At 47.3% G+C, this 19,065-nt stretch overlaps 1 protein-coding gene across 1 annotated transcript in view; it reads right to left on the reverse strand.

Annotated features, from left to right (window-relative positions):
- CFAP92 (cilia and flagella associated protein 92 (putative)) overlaps positions 1-8,330 on the reverse strand; it is a 113,508-nt gene extending 105,178 nt beyond the window's left edge. Inside the window, exons 1-4 of the mRNA XM_066596456.1 lie at positions 8,324-8,330; positions 4,869-5,191; positions 4,320-4,513; positions 1,553-1,766 (exon numbers count right to left, since the gene is read on the reverse strand). Of these exons, the coding sequence (XP_066452553.1) occupies positions 1,553-1,766; positions 4,320-4,513; positions 4,869-5,187 (727 nt within the window). The 5' untranslated portion in view covers positions 5,188-5,191; positions 8,324-8,330. The remainder of the gene's footprint in view (positions 1-1,552; positions 1,767-4,319; positions 4,514-4,868; positions 5,192-8,323) is intronic.
- Positions 8,331-19,065: the final 10,735 nt, after the last annotated feature.

The following is a 19,065-nucleotide window of genomic DNA, read 5'->3' on the forward strand; positions in this document are numbered from 1 at the left end:
CATCCCCACTGCCAAATGGAATAATGCTAACTAGTTAAGACACTAATTTACTGACCTGGGATCAATAGAAATTAAGTATCCTGCCTTACAGTACTATTGGCTATACTTCCTAAGTGCTTCTGGTGAATAATTCCAGAATCAATTCTGTTTATCCTTAGTCTATAATGAGGAATATTATTTGCACATAAAAGTTACAGCCATGGGGATGAAATTTGCAACTTAGTTTGCTAATCTTTTTGAGGAATATTTGAAAGCAGATGGTGTTAAGGACGCTTTCACACGGCCAAGAAAATCGGGCGGGATTTGTGCAATGCAAGATGCACGAGTCTTGTCGAATATGCACCCCATTCTTTTGATCGTGGCATGTCCTATCTTTGGGTGTTCCTACAGAACGCCTCGCCCATTGTGTTCAATGAGACCAGAAAACACAAGGTGCATGTGAGTGCGATGCAAGGTTTCCCATTTAAATCAATGCCGATTCTCTACTAAAAGCCCGGAGGATTGCAATTGTACTGAGTGATGGGAGGCATTAACACAAAACCGCCTTGCATCCATGGGGACATCGCACGTGCCTGAACACGATATAGGTCAGAGTTTCATGGCCCGATATCACGTTCGTCTGTGTGAAATTAGCCTTACTCTTGCATCACACGGTTACGTTTTACAAGAGGTTCATTGATGATATATGATTTATTTGGCGTGAACCAAAAGGAGAACTTGTGTCACTGAATGAAAGTTTGAACCATAATGATTGGGTTATGAACTTCACGGCACATATAGACCCCCAAACAGAGACCTTTTGGGATCTATAGTTTAGGTCAGTGAATTAGTGTCTAACTAGGTAACATTTTTCCATATGGAAGTAGGGATATTATCAATTGTAGTGTACATATGCTATGCAATTCTATAAAGCCATCCAATAATCTTGGTCATTTTTATCACTAGCGTTTTCCTTTGCAGCCTCTATCTCCAATTCTCAGTCTTCCATGAACAGTTGGGTGCAGACTGCTGCTATAATGTTCCCCATAAGAGCAGAATACCTTCTTCTATAGCTCTCTGAGGCAGACCCTCATAAGTAACAGCATCATGAAGAACTGTGGATTCTATTAGCTGTGACACAGTAAACACTATCAGTTGCAGCATAGACTCATAGACTGGTAGAGTTGGAAGGGTCATCGGATCAAACACCCTGCTCAGTATGTTTGTGTGAGTCACTGTGCATATGTCTACTTATGCAGCTCCTCCTGCCCGTGGACTTCTATGTGCAGTATGAGACAGCACCGCCCCCACTCACACTTCCTTGTATCTATCTTGGTGTCTCTGTACCAGAGATGGACTTCTCTTCACAGAAAGTAAAGAAGAGAACATAAGAAGGAAGTGAGACCCCTAGTGGGCAGCCCCTTAGTGGGATTTTACAGCACAAAAATGTCATTCTAGTTAAAGTGAATTACACATTTGCTAGTTATCATATTAGCGATCACATAAACACAAGTTTGCTGAAGGTGCAGTGACCATTTAAGCATAAAAGCAATACATTTAACATGAGGATTACCTTCAGGCTCGTCCCCTTGTTTCACAGTTGACACTCGAAAAGCCTTTGGTCGATCAAATCTGGCTTTAGCTGACACTTTGTCTTTACTGCTCCACATCCTCACATGGATCTGATGTTTTAAGGCTTTCAATAAAACATCTTTTGTGACACAGAGTCCAACACTATGGTTCCACGTCAACCAAGTTTTCTCATCTTCTTGCCATGGCTTTAACAACTGGAAATAAAGAGGTACTTCATTTCACTGCACATTATTTTACCCGACAGGTTTGTAGAGTTCATGTGGACTAAACACACGACTGGAGTAGATGAAGTATACATTTACTGCACATAATCCTCATTGTAGTTTAATAGCTGCATCTGCCTTACATTTCAAAGGCCCAACAGTAAAATAAACATGTAAACTACAAATGCTGAAAAATAACTGTATTTAAATGTGGATCTTTGCAGAACGTATTAACATTATACGAACGTGAACTGCAAATGTATGAAATCTATGGACGACTCTGCATCCCCACCTATTGGTCAGAAGATGCACTGCAGCTGATTTGGCTTCAAAGGGAAAGACCTACAATACTTTAAAGGCTACCGGCACTTCTTGATAGCCAAGGCTCTGAACATTTCTAGAGAAAGAGTTGGGTCTAAATTCACGATCATCTGGACATGAGGAAGGTGTCTCCCAAATGGGTCCCGAAATGTTTGTCATCTGGACATGAGGAAGGTGTCTCCCAAATGGGTCCCGAAATGTTTGTTAGCATACAAAAGTATGCCCAAGTCAATCCCCCAAAATAATTCTGTAGTGTTTTCAGCAGGATGCTGATGGTTTTCGGTCTTGACTGGTGACGATGGATGAGAGGTGGATTTTTAGGTCTGATCCCGAGTCAAAAGAGAAGTCAAAATTGAGACACAGTGGTTCCTTGGGCCCTCAGTTGTTCAAAGTACAAAACTTGTCATCCAAGTGGATGAGGTCTGTTTTATGGGATTAAGATCGGGATACTGCTTGTGAACTACCTTCCAAAGGGCTTTACCATCATGGCTGTGTATTGCAAAACACTTCTGGATAAATTGAAGGAGACACTAAAGTTTAAAAGGCCCGGAAAGTTGACCCAAAGTATTGGGTTTTTGCATAACAATGCCTTTTACCACACTGCGACCATCACCCAAAGCAAACTGGCAGACCTGGGCTTCGAGGTGCTTTATTATCCCCCTTATTTGCCTGATCTGGCATCCTGAGATAATCTCTTTTTCTAATCTGAAGAGACACCTCAAGGGAACCAAATTTGCCTCCGTTTCAGATGCAATTACAGGGGCTGATGCCTGGTTTACAGTCCAACCAAAGGAATTCAGGAATTATAGCCCCTGTTCTGCAATAAATCAGAAGCATGTCAGGTTGTCAGCTGTTAGTCACAGCTAGTAACCCAGAGGAGAAGGCAGGAGGAGTTTTTAATATACCACTGACCACCAGGTACCATGCACTGAATATACCACTGACCACCAGGTACCATGCACTGAATATACCACTTACCACCAGGTACCATGCACTGAATATACCACTTACCACCAGGTACCATGCACTGAATATACCACTTACCACCAGGTACCATGTACTGAATATACCACTGACCACCAGGTACCATGTACTGAATATACCACTTACCACCAGGTACCATGCACTGAATATACCACTGACCACCAGGTACCATGTACTGAATATATCACTGACCACCAGGTACCATGTACTGAATATACCACTGACCACCAGGTACAATGTACTGAACATACCACTGACCATCAGGACCATGCACTGAATATACCACTGACCACCAGGTACCATGTATTGAATGTCCCTATAAGTCATCATTACTGCTGCAAGAGATGTTGATGCTGTATGACAAATCTAATGATGCTACATTAAAGGCAAATATCTCACTATTGATACGGTTATTTCATATGTAATAACCATCAATTAAAGATGGCCATCGCCACTTTAAAGATGTTGGATAGACATCATTAGTGTACCTATTGCAATTTGGTCTCAAAGCCTCAAGCTACAAATTATTCTGAGTAATAAGTTTGCCTAATGCTGAACCTATGACCCCCCCCATGCAGATGAAATGCCCTCATTCAGCGACAGTTATCAGGACCAACACGATACTCATTTCTCTTGACTGCCCGCTGTGTCCAGTGATGCCGATCCCAGTAGCCCCCGTGATGTATTGTTTTTACATGCTAAGCAGCCTGTGTATTGGAGCTCAGCAATTAACAGACTGCAGCAGCCTGTGTGTGGGACGTCACAGGCTGCAGCAGCCAATGACAGAGCTCAGCAGGGAAGCCAGGAGAGGTGCATATTACTATGTTTGTTATATTTACACATGGGGAGCCTGTTTAGATAAAGCCTGAATAAAGGTGCCTTTACACAGGAAAACTGTCTGCAAAAGCACCCAACAGCCATCCCACAGACTACTACCCAACTATCAGTGCTGTGCTTTACACAGTTGTTATGTGGATGGAGGTAGAGCGGACCGGAGATTGTTCTGACCCACCTGCCTCCATTCACAGTACACAGGCAGTTGCTCATAGTTGAACGACTGCCTGTTTACCTGGTCAGAGAGTTGCTTGGCTTTTAGTTTGGCAGCCAAGTGTATATGGGGCAAATAACACCTGAATTTGCAGTTTCCAGCGATAATCACCACATGAAAAGGTACCTTAAGTAAGACAACTCCTTTAAGGACAACGAAAAAAAAAAGCATTTACAATGAGGACAACTCACCCGAGTCTCACTTTCCATGTACAGCTTGGCCACAACCCCAAACATTACTACATCTACTTTAGTGGGTTCTGTGTCTTCAGGAAGAAGAAAGTATTCAAAGTGGAAATAGTTCTGCGCTTTCGGAGCTTCAATGACCTTCTTGTGGTGCTTGCCATTACCCTTTACTTTAGGATCAGCATGGGATTCGTAGTCTTCTACATAAATGATAAAACAGAGTAAGGTCCCATTCGCATGGCACTATTTGGTATTTTGCACCAATATTTGTAAACCGAAACCCGGAGCGGGTCTAAAATGGGAAGAAATGCAAATATTTCCATTATACGTTTTCTGCGTAGCTTCCACTCCTGGTTTTGGTTTACGAGCATTGATGCAAAGCACTGATACAACTCTGCCATGTGAATGGTGCCAAGAAGGATATTGCATGTATGTACCATGAAACCCCGTCATCTGATTTAAAAAAACAGTGGAGGTGTAAACAAAAAAGTCAACTACAACCGATAATTGATATATTCTAAGCATATTACTTTGCTAAATAACGATACAACTTACCTTTTTTTGGAGGCGACGGGATGGCGAAACAGATGGTAACTGTGCAAGTCACTGTGTGAGACATATGCTGTAAATCGTTACTTGCGGTCTTGTCATGGGCTTCATTAGCCTCCCCTCCTGAATCCATGGTGGTCAGCTGCACGTTAGTCTGTGATGGGCTTTCTTTCTCAGACCGCACATTACCCGTCTCCGGAGAGGAGCGGTCGGTTCCATAATCCGACAAATCTTCCTTTTGCAATGAAAAGGTTCTTTGTTGGGTTCTGGATTCAGTGTCGGTAGGGACGCCACTGTCGTGGTCTTCAGATTCTGTAGCAATCATTTCCCTTGAAACAAGAATATGGGGTATTTATAATCAGAGGTATTTTGGGGCAGCTTTTTGTTCCCTTCTGTAGTTTACAGATGTGACAAATGGATCAAATCTCACACAATGTTGATAAATTTGTTGCAGCTTTAAATATGACTAGAGATGTGGAGTCACTTTCTACATCACCAGGATGCTGGAGTGAGATTGGGGCAGATTTTACGACTTTTTAAAAAGACAACCCCCCCCCCCCACACACACACACACATTACTCAAACTCTTCTGACCCCTTTTCCGTGCAAATCAATAGTAAATTTGTCTAAACAGATTTACACAAAAAAGCAATTTATACCTGAACTCTGGCACAGCACCAGTAATAACCTAATCTGTCCTTCAATCTAAAGTCTGAGATAGATCTAGACTTGCACTATACGGCACATGAAGCGTGATCAAGCAGATGCTCCTAGGCTTGACACAAATAGTATAGCTGAACTGGCGACTGTCTAATCTAGAGAACCTAAATTCTATGATAACTCTAGGCTTGCACAATATGGCACTATTGTCTGTAAGCCACTTGTGTTGTCTTGGCTGCGTGCGTAAGGTCATTGTTTTGTTGGAAGATCCAGTCCGACTGCCCCGTCTGAGGTCCCTTATGCCCTGGATCAGGTTTTTATTAAAGGGATTTTCCGAGAATTTACGTGAAATCCAGCTCCCCGGCCAAATCGGCTTATACTCCCCTCTCCCCGCAGAACCCACTGGTACTGCCCCCGCTGTTTGTGTACAGGCTTCAGTCCTGCCTGGCTTACAGGACGTCACAGACGTTGCAGCTAATAACATTCATGCTTTGAATATACAGCCAAGTCAATAGGCTCTTCTTCGACTGCAGCGTGCCCGTTTATTCTGGCTTCTTAGCTGGAGGAGAAGTAAAGACTGCTGGGAAATGTCTGAGTGCAAACTAGGAGGCCGCCTAGCTTGTTCACGGAGCAAGAAAGGAGCCACGTGGGAACCAGAGCAAAAAACACAGAAGAAAATCACATGATATATGCGATTCTGCTCTAACCCTCAAAATGATCTGCCCGTACAAGAGCATTCTTCAGACTGACCACTAGAGGGAGTTTACAGCAGCCGGGTCAAGTGCAGCAAGAATACACAGCACAACATAAAGAACACTGACAGGCGCCCAGCAGGTGGAGCCACTGAGCAGAATAGGGAGAGACCTATACTAAACCATATAGCGGTGTAACATTCAAAGGTGAAAGAGACCCGAGTGTTCGGAAGGCTGCATGCACAGGGCGAGAATCTTGCACAAGTTTTGTGCGTTGCGAGACACACAAAACTCAACTGAATATGAACTCCATTCCTTTGAATGGACTTATTCACATGAGCGATTTTTTGACTTGCAGCGATGCAACGAAGATAAAAAAAAAAAAGATCGCAGCATGTTCTCTCTTTTGACGTTCTCTTAGAACACCTCGCCCATTGGTTTTAATAGGACCTTTAAAGACATTGCATGGCACTCACATACTGTGCAATGTTCATGCGGGTGCGATGTGATGCTTCCCTTTAAAATCAATGGCAAACACTTGTAGATCCTCTGATGCGCGGGAAACAAGCGGCGCAGGATCACAATTGCACAGAAGTCATTTGAGGTATTTTTGAATGAAAAACACCTTGCATCAGTGTGAAAAACGCACGTTGACAAGTGCAATATGGCGCTCGTCCGTGTCAATGTAGCCTAAGACTGCTACTATATGTGACTGCTGCAGGCAATGTAAACTAATCACCGGAGTGCGGCCAGCAGCGGCGGAAGAACAGCGCACAGCAGCGGGAGGCGAACGTGTGCGCTTTTATTTTATAAGGCTACATGGCCGAGCTCACACAAGTGGGTGGGATTTCACATGCAGGGGGCCGCAGCGGGTTCCATCTGTAAGCCCAGCCAGCGACCCTGCACACAGCAAGTAATTGCATATAGCCATGTACGCACGCAGGTAATAATGTGCAGTACAGCTTTTTAATGCTTGTATTCCCCGCAATTGCGTATGGGCTGCGCTATATACACGACTCTAGAACGCAATTGGGCTCCATGGTGACGGATTCTGCGGTAAAATAGAACATGCTGTGTTTTATTGTCTGCGAGCGAATTACGCAATTCCCGCTAATGTGAGTGGGATTGTGTAATCCCATGTGTTTGATTGGAGAGCGTATTGCCGCGGATCATACAGTTGCAGAATCTGTTATTCAAATCCGATCGTGTGAGATCAGCTTAAATGTCAGGAAACCCCTTTAAAACATGTGCGTTTTTCAAAGTGCGTTGTTGGTATATTTTTGGGGAATGTTCGCACGGTGTGCTTGGTGCGTATACAAGCCACAATACACGTCCCATTGATGCAATGGAAGATCGTGTCCCTGTCTCGATGACACATTTTTTTCCCGATGTGCATTTAATATACGCATTCCGGCAGAAACAAAAATAATGAACTGACATGTCCCCCTCTTATCGTTTTCTGCGTCAGATTTTGCAATCAATTGTGTGTTAAAATATGTTTCACCAGGTTGGGACAAGTATCCGCGCCTAATAACCTAGAGTTCACAGGGGTGTATTTTTTGCGCTCCGTCAAATACGTATTACATGTGATAGAACCCTGTTCTTCTCTATGGGCATGTAATAAACGCTGTACATACGCAATTACATTTCATATGCGGTATGTTTATATGCAACGTCACTAAGCGACAAAAAACGCCGTCCGTGAGATTGTTGCCATACGCCGGTTCACAGAGCAGTAAAACTCGGACTGATCGCAACATGTCCCATTCTTGTCGGATTTTCGGATGATAGTAGCGCATGAAGTCGCACAAGAACTTTTGGCGCAGCTTTTACGTTGCCCTTACAATTTATCAAACTTCAGGGAATAGTTTACAGAACAAGATAAGCATATATCATAGACTTCAAGCCTGTAGTAGGACTACAAAGGGCATGCTGGGGCTTGTAGTACCACTTCCTATATACTCATTGATATATAGAGTATAACTTGGGAGCTGAAACCTGCTACAGAGCCGTGTGGAAACTACGTGATAACATTCAGTTTTCCCCATGAGACTTCCTCCTCACATCCCCTGCCTTCTAGTCTGGAGACTCCGCTGCCCCCCGTCTTACCTGAGTCTCAAAGTCGCAGTCAAACAAACTCAGTAACTTGCTAAACTACAATATCCATCCGCGGCTAAAAAAAAATAGTCCCCAACATTTGTGTTATTTGTCGCTCACATATATAGAAATACCCCAAGCTACTGCTGCTGTATAGGAGACTAGTATGTTACTGTACTCGGTGGCGGGTGACAGCTCCGAAGGCTTCAGCGAACAAGAAATAAAAATAGGCGGAGGGATATGAAAACAGAGTCGTGTGACATTCCCATGGTCACGGCTTGCCTACGGAGAGGAGGGGGGCAGTGTCAATGCGGAGCTGATGGCCCTCATAGAGTCTACTAAGTAGTTAATGAGCTTGTGGCCTCCTGGCACACTGCTGACAAGTAGCACTTGCGGCGTATGCGTATTTACTCACGCCTGAGCTCTGCGTATTTGCGGAATGAACAATGCTTTTGTGCGCATTGGCGTATTTTACTGCACTCTACTGTTCATTTGCGCGCGGCCCACAAAAGACGCACCGATTTAAATGGCTAATTAGTCTAATGACTTCCAGAAGTGTTGTTTTTCCAGCACAATAGTAAATATATAGCATATATTATACTAATTAAACTTCATTGTCTGTGGAAGCCAATGGGAGCATGTTTGAGGGGATTGTGCAAGCGCAAATACGCAGGCATGGGGGCGCAAATAATATAAAATGTGCACAAAAAGGCAACACTGTTCATTCAGATACACAGCGCAAAATGTGCGCATAAATGTTACACGTGTGAAGCTGGCCTGAGGCCATAAACACATGGGCGCGTTTGCGAAAATACGCTTGCCACAACTGAGGATATTTGCACATAAACTAGTGAAAAGCATTTTTTTTAACTGTTCAAACTCTACGCGGAAAAAAATACCCAAAAGATAGGGCAAGTCCTATCATTTCTCACTCATAGTAATGATGCGCGAGAATCACGCAAATCAATGGTCTTGTTTTTTCACTTTTTGTGGCTCCACAAACAAGGTCATGTGTTTAAGTCCTTAGGCCTCCCTCACGCATGAATACAGCAAAGTGCCATGATTTTAATTGGGGCGCTTTCCTGCATTTTACTAACCCCCCACCACCCTATTGCTCCCTGCTAGCAGGATTCACTAGTTCTCTTCACTGCTGGGGAATCCCTTATTCTCCTCTGCAGGGAAATGCCAGTATTGCGCCATGATGAAGGGAGTCCCCAGAGATGAAGAGGGTTCCCCGGGGACTCCCGCTCTCTTACCCGGCTGTAAGGAAATTCCTTCAGCCCTGCAGAGATGAAGAGAACCCCCGGGGAGTTCCCATCATCCCTGTGAGGACTAACAGGAGCTTACAGTGGGACATCGCGGCAGCACTCCTTCCCACTTATCTCCCTCCCCCTTATTTCCCTTAGTCTCCCATTCTAATTGTTTAAAAATTTTAACCAAACAATCTGATTGCTTAGCTTATCCCCCTTCCCTGTTATCCAGCTCCCATAGGAGTCTAAGGCCGCCTGCAGACGAGCGGGTCGGATCCGGCGGCGAGAATTCTCGCCGCGAGACCCGACCCGAGTGCCTGCAGAGACGAGCGCGCGCCCGGCGGCCCTGGCTCTTTCATGTGCCGGCTGCCGGCACAGAAATAGGACATGCCGCGGTTTGTTTGCCGCGTGAGATTTCGCGCGGCCAAACCGCGGCCGTCTGCATAGGAGTGCGTATTGTAATGCACTCCTATGCAGGCTTTGAGCGGCGGAAATCCCGCGGGAAATCCCGCCGCGGGATTTCCGCCCGTGTGCAGGCGGCCTAAGGAAATTCCTACGCATCGCGCATCAAAGATAGGTCAGGTCCTATGTTTTCTCGCAGCACAGACCATAGATGTGTGCATATCAGTCACGCATGTCCTATCTTTTTAGGTGCGTCTCTAAAATTCCTTCAACTGAACATTCCCATAGGAAACTATTGGTTCTAATAGCCACAAGTTTTTTACATGTGTGTTTTTTGTATGCGTATGTCCCTGTGCGAATGCGCCCATTGCCAGTACAGCAAAATGTGATTGTTCTCAGCAAGAGAAACCAAGTAATCTGGCAGATATGAGACCTTTTAATGGCTAAGAAGATATGATGTTATAGCGAGTTTTCGAACCTATTCAGGGTTCTTCCTCAGCCTTTAAGACTTTATTCACATGAGCGTATATCGGCCGCGTTTTTCACGATCGGCTGATAAACGCTACCATCTGATGCATTGGATTCCAATGCATCAGATCAGATGGGCATATTCCCGTGGCGTAAAAGCGCATGGCCGGCGAATGTAGCACCAGGCAGGAACGATAGTCCTGGAACTATCTTTTCCAGACGGAATACGGCGGCGGCTGCATAGAGAGCATGGGAGGCTCGCATGGGATATGGGAAACTATGACAGCTTCTGAAGAAGGGAGGTGGGAGGGAGTTTAGCAGCGTGACTACTAAACTCCCTCACCCTTCTTTCCTCCACTTCACCTTTTTCCAGCTGTTTGCAATGGGAGGGCGGGACAGGAGCGGAGCTAGTTGTATGCTAGCTCCTGCCCTGTTTCACCTCCTCAGCCGGCGAGAGGGAGGGAAGGGGGAGACAGTTTAGCAGAGCTGTCTCCCCCCATCCAACGGCATAGCGGGCTTGGTGTATATGCGCCGGGCACTGGCTGTGTGAACGGGCGCACAAACATTAGCTTTGCGCGCCTGTTCACGCATTTTTACAGAGTCAGCGGGCGAACATAAAAACCCCGACGCCTGTGTGAAAGAGCGCTTACTGAGAACAATCACATTGTCTCAAGTTCATGCATCAATGAAAGTCCATTGACTTACATTGACTCGATTCACCAAGTATTACATGGCCATGTATTGCACGCATAATACGCAGTGAAAAAAAACGCCCCGTGCACACGAGCCCTAAGAATGGATTCCACTGTACTTTGTTGCAGATGTTTTAGAATCTGTACTGAAAATCATCAGTAAATCCTTTAGATTTTTCGGACCCAGTCTGAAAATCAGAACGGAGAAAGAAACAGAACAACTTGTTATTATAAACGTTACCTTATGGTTAATAAAGATGCTCTAGAAATACGGTATAATTATGGGAGAAGGTCCTTCCAGTCTGTTTGTTCTAGAACACAGTTATTTCCGACAATGTATTTAGCAAATAAGACGTTTTTAATGACTATGTTTCTTTCCTGCTATGTACAAGTAACATATGGCCGATCACACATCGTTCCGCATCCTGTTTGATTTTAATTATGTATTTTTCTATAGGCTACACATGCAAGTAATTATGTAGATGATTATAGGAAGCAACACAGACCACATCAGTGCCCTATAATCATTTATTCTACAGACTAATGGCCTCCAACTCAAATGTGAGGTCATGTGCCCAGAAGGAAGGTCACGTCTGCAGTGCCGTACTAGGTGCCCAAATTACTTATTTGGCATCTAGTAGAAAACTAATACCAGATGACAGCATGCTGAGTATGTCTGTATCAGGTGAAAATAGGGAAGATAGAATAATACCTCTGCAGCTCCGCCTATTGAAAGGCAGCATCCCAGTAAGTTAATGGGAATTGTAAGCCAAAATAAAAGATAGTTGTTTTGGGGTGTTTGCCCCTCATTAGTATGCAGCAGGTTTCTAGTTTGGCTAGTGAGAGGCCTTAGATGTAGGTCAGAAAGGTGATCATTTCTCCTTAGGCTTCTTTCCCACGAGCGTATATCAGCCAGCCGTTTTCACAGCCGTCCGATATACGCTATGTTGGGAGAGCTGAAGCAGGTAAACGGGCGCACAAATCAAGCGTTTGTGCGCCCATTCAGAGGGCATGGGTCCAGGCGCATATGCACCGAGACTACCATGTCGTCGTCCCGTTTCCCTCCCCATCGCAGGCTCACCTCTCTTCTACTCCCCGCTCGTTCTTTGCAATGGGAGGGGGGGATGGGGCGGAACTAAGCGCTAGCCCGCCCCGCCTCCTCCCATTGATGGCTATGGACAAGGGGCGGAGAGAGGGCAAGAGCTTAGCTCTGCCCATGTCCCGCCCCTTGTCCACAGCCAGCAATGGGAGGAGGCAGGACAGGCCGGCACTTAGCTCCACCCCCGTCCCCTCACCCCATTGCAGAGAGCCAGTGGGGAGGAGAGCAGAGGGAGGGTGTTTAGCAGCCATGCTGCTAAACTGACTCCCACCTACCGCCACTGCCATGGCCTCCCATGCAGCGGCTGACGTATTCCGGCCCAAAAGATAGTTCCAGGACTATCTTTTGGGTGCGACATAAAAACACCCGGCGCTATATTGGCCGGCCGGGCGCTTTTACGTCTCAGGAATACGGCCATGTGATCTGATGCATTGGAATTCAATGCAGCAGATCACAGCATATGTTAGCCGGCCGTGAAAACGGCGGTCCAACATATGCTCGTGGGAAACAAGCCTTAGGCCGTTTCAAATGGGCGACATGATATCGACGAGAGAAAATCACAGCGATATCGCATCAGTGGTCTCTGCATTATCGCTGCATTTTCTCATGGTGATACCGCAATTTTGTGGTGCAACTTTGTAGAAACACGTGCAAGGATTTTTGAGAGGGGGCTTGAAATATAAGCCCTACTCCGAAAATAAGCCCTAGCTGCATAAAAAATAACACCACCTCTCCGGTGCTGTCATCTCCCCTTGTGTCTTCCCTGAAGCTCCTCGGCACTTGAAAATCCCTACCTTCATGAAGCTCTGCCTTTGATTGGTTTTGGATTGCTGGCTCAGCCAATCAGAGCCAGCGCTCAATGACCCTATCACAGCCATTCAATAATTCAATGATTCCTGATCAGGAAGCTCTGCAGGAGACTTCAAGCAAGTGCCGGGGAGATGTGCGGGGAGATGACAGCGCCAGAGAGGTGGTGTTTTGGGGGTTTCTTTTGCAGCTCGGGCATAGTTTAGGGCTTTTACAGTGGGATTTCCTACTGTCAAAGTTGCATCGCACCGTACAAAAACATGGTTGCAACAGAGAGGAAGGCTCCATGGGGAAACATGGGGTACAAAACATCGCAAGTCGCGTGCATATTGTGAAACCCGCAAGGTTTTTGACCCACAATGTCGCATGTTACAAAACAATACAAATGTGAAGGAACCCATAGGAAGGCATGGGCTTCTCATACATCCGACTTGTAGCATTGTCGCAACGCGAGAAAATTGTGCGAGTTTGTCACCCGTGTAAAACAGGCCCTAGGGAGAGCAGCTAGAAGTTCTGTGAGGAGACTTATAAGGCCATCCCTGCTCTTCTGGAAAATATTCAAATAGGGAAGATGGAACAACAGTACCTCTGCAGTGCCACCTATTGGAAGGCAGCATTCCTGCAAGTCAATGTCAGACCTTTTAAACAAGCCTTACAATGACTGGAAATTGTATCATGTGAAGTCACTTATGCTGTGCCACATCATGGAAATTATTGTCATAAAACTACATATAATGAGATGTAATTACTTAGATGTTCCTTTCCCCAGAATAGTTCAGCATGGACAAAGGTATGGATGGTATTTTCATCTGACTTGGTACATGATGTCATTGTAATAGGTTCTTCCACTTTGGAATGCGATGCTTCACTGGAACTTACTGTAGCGAATGTCCCTATTAAGGGCATGTTCATTTGTAAACAATTTAATTAAGAAGACTGTGCACCTCAGATAAGTAAATGGCCCTGAATTCATTAAAACTAACCGTTTAACTCCATTATACCAAATTATGGCAAATTCATCAAGCTTTTCATTGAACTGAATTGTAGTTTTTTTTCTAAGTGTAAGCTGAATAAATGTGAATATAATGTCTGTGTTTGTACACCATTTGCTGCAAAAACATTGCGGCATTCGTTATATTCTCTTAATTGTTGAAGAAAACAATTGTGGTCATTAAAGACATATATCTCTCCTTTTAACTACAATTATACACGGATTTTGACCCCCAAGTGCTTACTGCACAATTTAGATTTAAAGCAAAACTACCAGGAGTGTTATACAAAGCATTCCTAATGTTGGCTGTCCATACCAGATAGCTGTCTGTCAAACGCTCATTCTTTTACCAGCTGTCTCACCCGACACCCCCATACATATGTATGCTTGGTCTGAGCGTGCATGTGTTCTGAATGTAGAGCTGCTGTCGGACCACCTCTGGCAGTGACTTATGACCCCAAGAACAAAAGTTGAAATCCAACTGCCTAATCCTTGAAGCCCGGAGGAAATTGGTTGCTTTGGCAGATATTAATCTACAGCTACTTACATATGGGTGAGCGCGATATTTAGATGAGAAACTCGACCCAATATCACACTGTCCAAGATACATTTTCACGCTGAAGTGAGGCGTTTTTGTGGCAAAAATGACTCCCATCACTTTTATGAAGTAGCGATCATCCGGTGCGGCTTTCAGGCACATTAGAGGATCGGCAAGTGTTTCCCATTGTTTTGAATGGGAAACCTCGCATTACATTCGGGTGCACATTGCATGGCGTGTAGAGATGAGCGAGCACCAAAATGCTCGGGTGCTCGTTACTCGAGACGAAATTTTCGCGATGCTCGAGGGTTCGTTTCGAGTAACGAACCCCATTGAAGTCAATGGGCGACCCGAGCATTTTTGTATATCGCCGATGCTCGCTAAGGTTTTCATTTGTGAAAATCTGGGCAATTAAAAAAAGTGATGGGAACGACACAGCAACGGATAGGGCAGGTGAGGGACTACATGTTGGGCTGCATCTCAAGTTCCCAGGTCCCACTATTAAGCCACAATAGCGGCAAGAGTGGGCCCCCCCCCCCCCCTCCCAACAATTTTTACTTCTGAAAAGCCCTCATTAGCAATGCATACCTTAGCTAAGCACCACACTACCTCCAACAAAGCACAATCACTGCCTGCATGACAGTCCGCTGCCACTTCTCCTGGGTTACATGCTGCCCAACCCCCCCCCCCCCCCCCCCCGCACGACCCAGTGTCCACAGCACACACCAAAGTGTCCCTGCGCAGCCTTCAGCTGCCCTCATGCCACGCCACACTCATGTCTATTTATAAGTGCATCTGCCATGAGGAGGAACCGCAGGCACACACTGCAGAGGGTTGGCACGGCTAGGCAGCGACCCTCTTTAAAAGGGGCAGGACGATAGCCCACAATGCTGTACAGAAGCAATGAGAAATATAATCCTGTGCCACCGCCATCAGGAGCTGCACACGTGGGCATAGCAATGGGGAACCTATGTGCCACACACTATTCATTCTGTCAAGGTGTCTGCATGCCCCAGTCAGACTGCGTTTTTTTATAAATAGTCACAGGCAGGTACAACTCCGCAATGGGAATTCCGTGTGCACCCACAGCATGGGTGGCTCCCTGGAACCCACCCGCTGTATATAAATGTATCCCATTGCAGTGCCCTGGACAGCAGAGTTAACGTCAGATTAAATGCAGGTGGGCTTCGGCCCAAACTGCATGCCCCAGTCAGGCTCGAGTTTTTTATAAGTATACACAGGCACGTACATCTCCCTAATGGGAAGTCCATGTGGACCGACAGCATGGGTGGGTCCCAGGAAGCCACTGGCTGTACATAAATATATCCCATTGCAGTGCCCAGCACAGCTGATGTAACGTCAGCTTTAATGCAGGTGGGCAAAAAATTAATTGGATTACACTGTAGGCGAGGGCCCAAAAAAATTGGTGTACCAACAGTACTAATGTACCTCAGAAAAATTGCCCATGCCCAACCAAGAGGGCAGGTGAAACCCATTAATCGCTTTGGTTAATGTGGCTTAATTGGTAACTAGGCCTGGAGGCAGCCCAGTTAAAATAAAAATTGGTTCAGGTGCAAGTTTCAACGCTTTAATGAGCATTGAAACGTATAAAAATTGTTTACAAAAATTATATGACTGAGCCTTGTGGGCCTAAGATAAATTGCCCGTTCGGCGTGATTACGTCAGGTTTCAGGAGGAGGAGCAGGAGGAGGAGGAGGAATATTATACACAGATTGATGAAGCAAAAAGGTCCCCGTTTTTGATGGTGATAGAGAACGATGCTTCCATCCGCAGGTGCAGCCTACGTATTGCTTAGGTATCGCTGCTGTCCGCTGGTGGAGAAGAGAAGTCTGGGGAAATCCAGGCTTTGTTCATCTTGATGAGTGTAACCCTGTCGGCACTGTCTGTTGACAGGCGGGTACGCTTATCCGTGATGATTCCCCCAGCCGCACTAAACACCCTCTCTGACAAGACGCTAGCCGCAGGACAAGCAAGCACCTCCAGGGCATATAGCGCGAGTTCAGGCCACGTGTCCAGCTTCGACACCCAGTAGTTGTAGGGGGCAGAGGCGTCACCGAGGACGGTCGTGCGATCGGCTACGTACTCCCTCACCATCCTTTTACAGTGCTCCCGCCAACTCAGCCTTGACTGGGGTGCGGTGACACAGTCTTGCTGGGGAGCCATAAAGCTGGCAAAGGCCTTGGAGAATGTTCCCCTGCCTGCGCTGTACATGCTGCCTGATCTCTGCACCTCCCCTGCTACCTGGCCCTCGGAACTGCACCTTCTGCCACTAGCGCTGTCGGATGGGAATGTTACCATCAGTTTGTCCGCCAGGGTCCTGTGGTATAGCATCACTCTCGAACCCCCTTCCTCTTCAGGTATGAGAGTGGAAAGGTTCTCCTTATACCGTGGGTCGAGCAGTGTGTACACCCAGTAATCCGTAGTGGCCAGAATGCGTGTAACGCAAGGGTCTCGAGAAAGGCATCCTAACATGAAGTCAGCCATGTGTGCCAGGGTACCTGTATGCAACACATGGCTGTCCTCACTAGGAAGATCACTTTCAGGATCCTCCTCCTCCTCAGGCCATACACGCTGAAAGGATGACAGGCAAGCAGCATGGGTACCCTCAGCAGTGGGCCAAGCTGTCTCTTCCTCCTCCTCCTCCTCATGCTCCTCCCCCTCCTCCTCAACGCGCTGAGATATAGACATGAGGGTGCTCTGACTATCCAGCGACATACTGTCTTCCCCCGCCTCCATTTCCGAGTGCAAAGCGTCTGCCTTTATGCTTTGCAGGGAACTTCTCAAGAGGCATAGCAGAGGAATGGTGACGCTAATGATTGCAGCATCCCCGCTCACCATCTGGGTAGACTCCTCAAAGTTTCCAAGGACCTAGCAGATGGCTGCCAACCAGGCCCACTCTTCTGTAAAGAATTGAGGAGGCTGACTCCCACTACACCGCCCATGTTGGAGTTGGTATTCCACTATAGCTCTACGCCGCTCATAGAGTCTGGCCAACATGTGGAGCGTAGAGTTCCACCGTGTGGGCACGTTGCACAGCAGTCGGTGCACTGGCAGATTGCAGGGTCCGCAGGGTGGCAGCGTCCATTTTGGACTTGCGGAAATGTGCGCTGACCCGGCGCACCTTTCCGAGCAGGTATGACAAGTGTGGGTAGCTTTTCAGAAAGCGCTGAACCACCAAATTAAAGACATGGGCCAGGCATGGCACGTGCGTGAGGCTGCCGAGCTGCAGAGCCGCCACCAGGTTACGGCCGTTGTCACACACGACCATGCCCGGTTGGAGGCTCAGCGGCGCAAGCCAGCGGTCGGTCTGCTCTGTCAGACCCTGCAGCAGTTCGTGGGCCATGTGCCTCTTCTCTCCTAAGCTGAGTAGTTTCAGCACGGCCTGCTGACGCTTGCCCACCACTGTGCTGCCACGCCGCGCGACACCGACTGCTGGTGACGTGCTGCTGCTGCTGACACATCTTGATTGCGAGACAGAGGTTGCGTTGGAGGAGGAGGAGGAGGAGGAGGGTGGTTTAGTGGAGGAAGCATACACCGCCGCAGATACCAGCACCGAGCTGGGGCCCGCAATTCTGGGGGTGGGTAGGACGTGAGCGGTCCCAGGCTCTGACTCTGTCCCAGCCTCCACTAAATTCACCCAATGTGCCGTCAGGGAGATATAGTGGCCCTGCCCGCCTGTGCTTGTCCACGTGTCCGTTGTTAAGTGGACCTTGGCAGTAACCGCGTTGGTGAGGGCGCGTACAATGTTGCGGGAGACGTGGTCGTGCAGGGCTGGGACGGCACATCGGGAAAAGTAGTGGCGACTGGGAACCGAGTAGCGCGGGGCCGCCGCCGCCATCATGCTTTTGAAAGCCTCCGTTTCCACAAGCCTATACGCCAGCATCTGCAGGCTGATCAATTTGGCTATGTGCACGTTCAACGCTTGAGCGCGCGGTGCGTGGCGGCGTACTTGCGCTTGCATTCAAACAGTTGTGCTAGCGACGTCTGGACACTGCGCTGAGAGACATTGCTGGATGGGGCCGAGGACAGCGGAGGTGAGGGTGTGGGTGCAGGCCGGTAGGCACTCGTGCCTGTGTCCTCAGAGGGGGGTTGGATCTCAGTGGCAGGTTGGGGCACAGGGGGAGAGGCAGTGGTGCAAATAGGAGGCGGTGAACGGCCTTCGTCCCACCTTGTGGGGTGCTTGGCCATCATATGCCTGCGCATGCTGGTGGTGGTGGCTCACCAGCTGATCTTGGCGCGACAAAGGTTGCACACCACTGTTCGTCGGTCGTCAGGCGTCTCTGTGAAAAACTGCCACACCTTAGAGCACCTTGGCCTCTGCAGGGTGGCATGGCGCGAGGGGGCGCTTTGGGAAACAGTTGGTGGATTATTCGGTCTGGCCCTGCCTCTACCCCTGGCCACCGCACTGGCTCGGCCTGTGCCCACACCCTGACTTGGGCCTCCGCGTCCTCGCCCGCGTCCACGTCCTCTAGGCCTACCCCTACCC

This window comes from Eleutherodactylus coqui, chromosome 3 (genome assembly GCF_035609145.1).
Source record: "Eleutherodactylus coqui strain aEleCoq1 chromosome 3, aEleCoq1.hap1, whole genome shotgun sequence".
In the NCBI taxonomy this organism is placed as follows: Eukaryota; Metazoa; Chordata; class Amphibia; order Anura; family Eleutherodactylidae; genus Eleutherodactylus; species Eleutherodactylus coqui.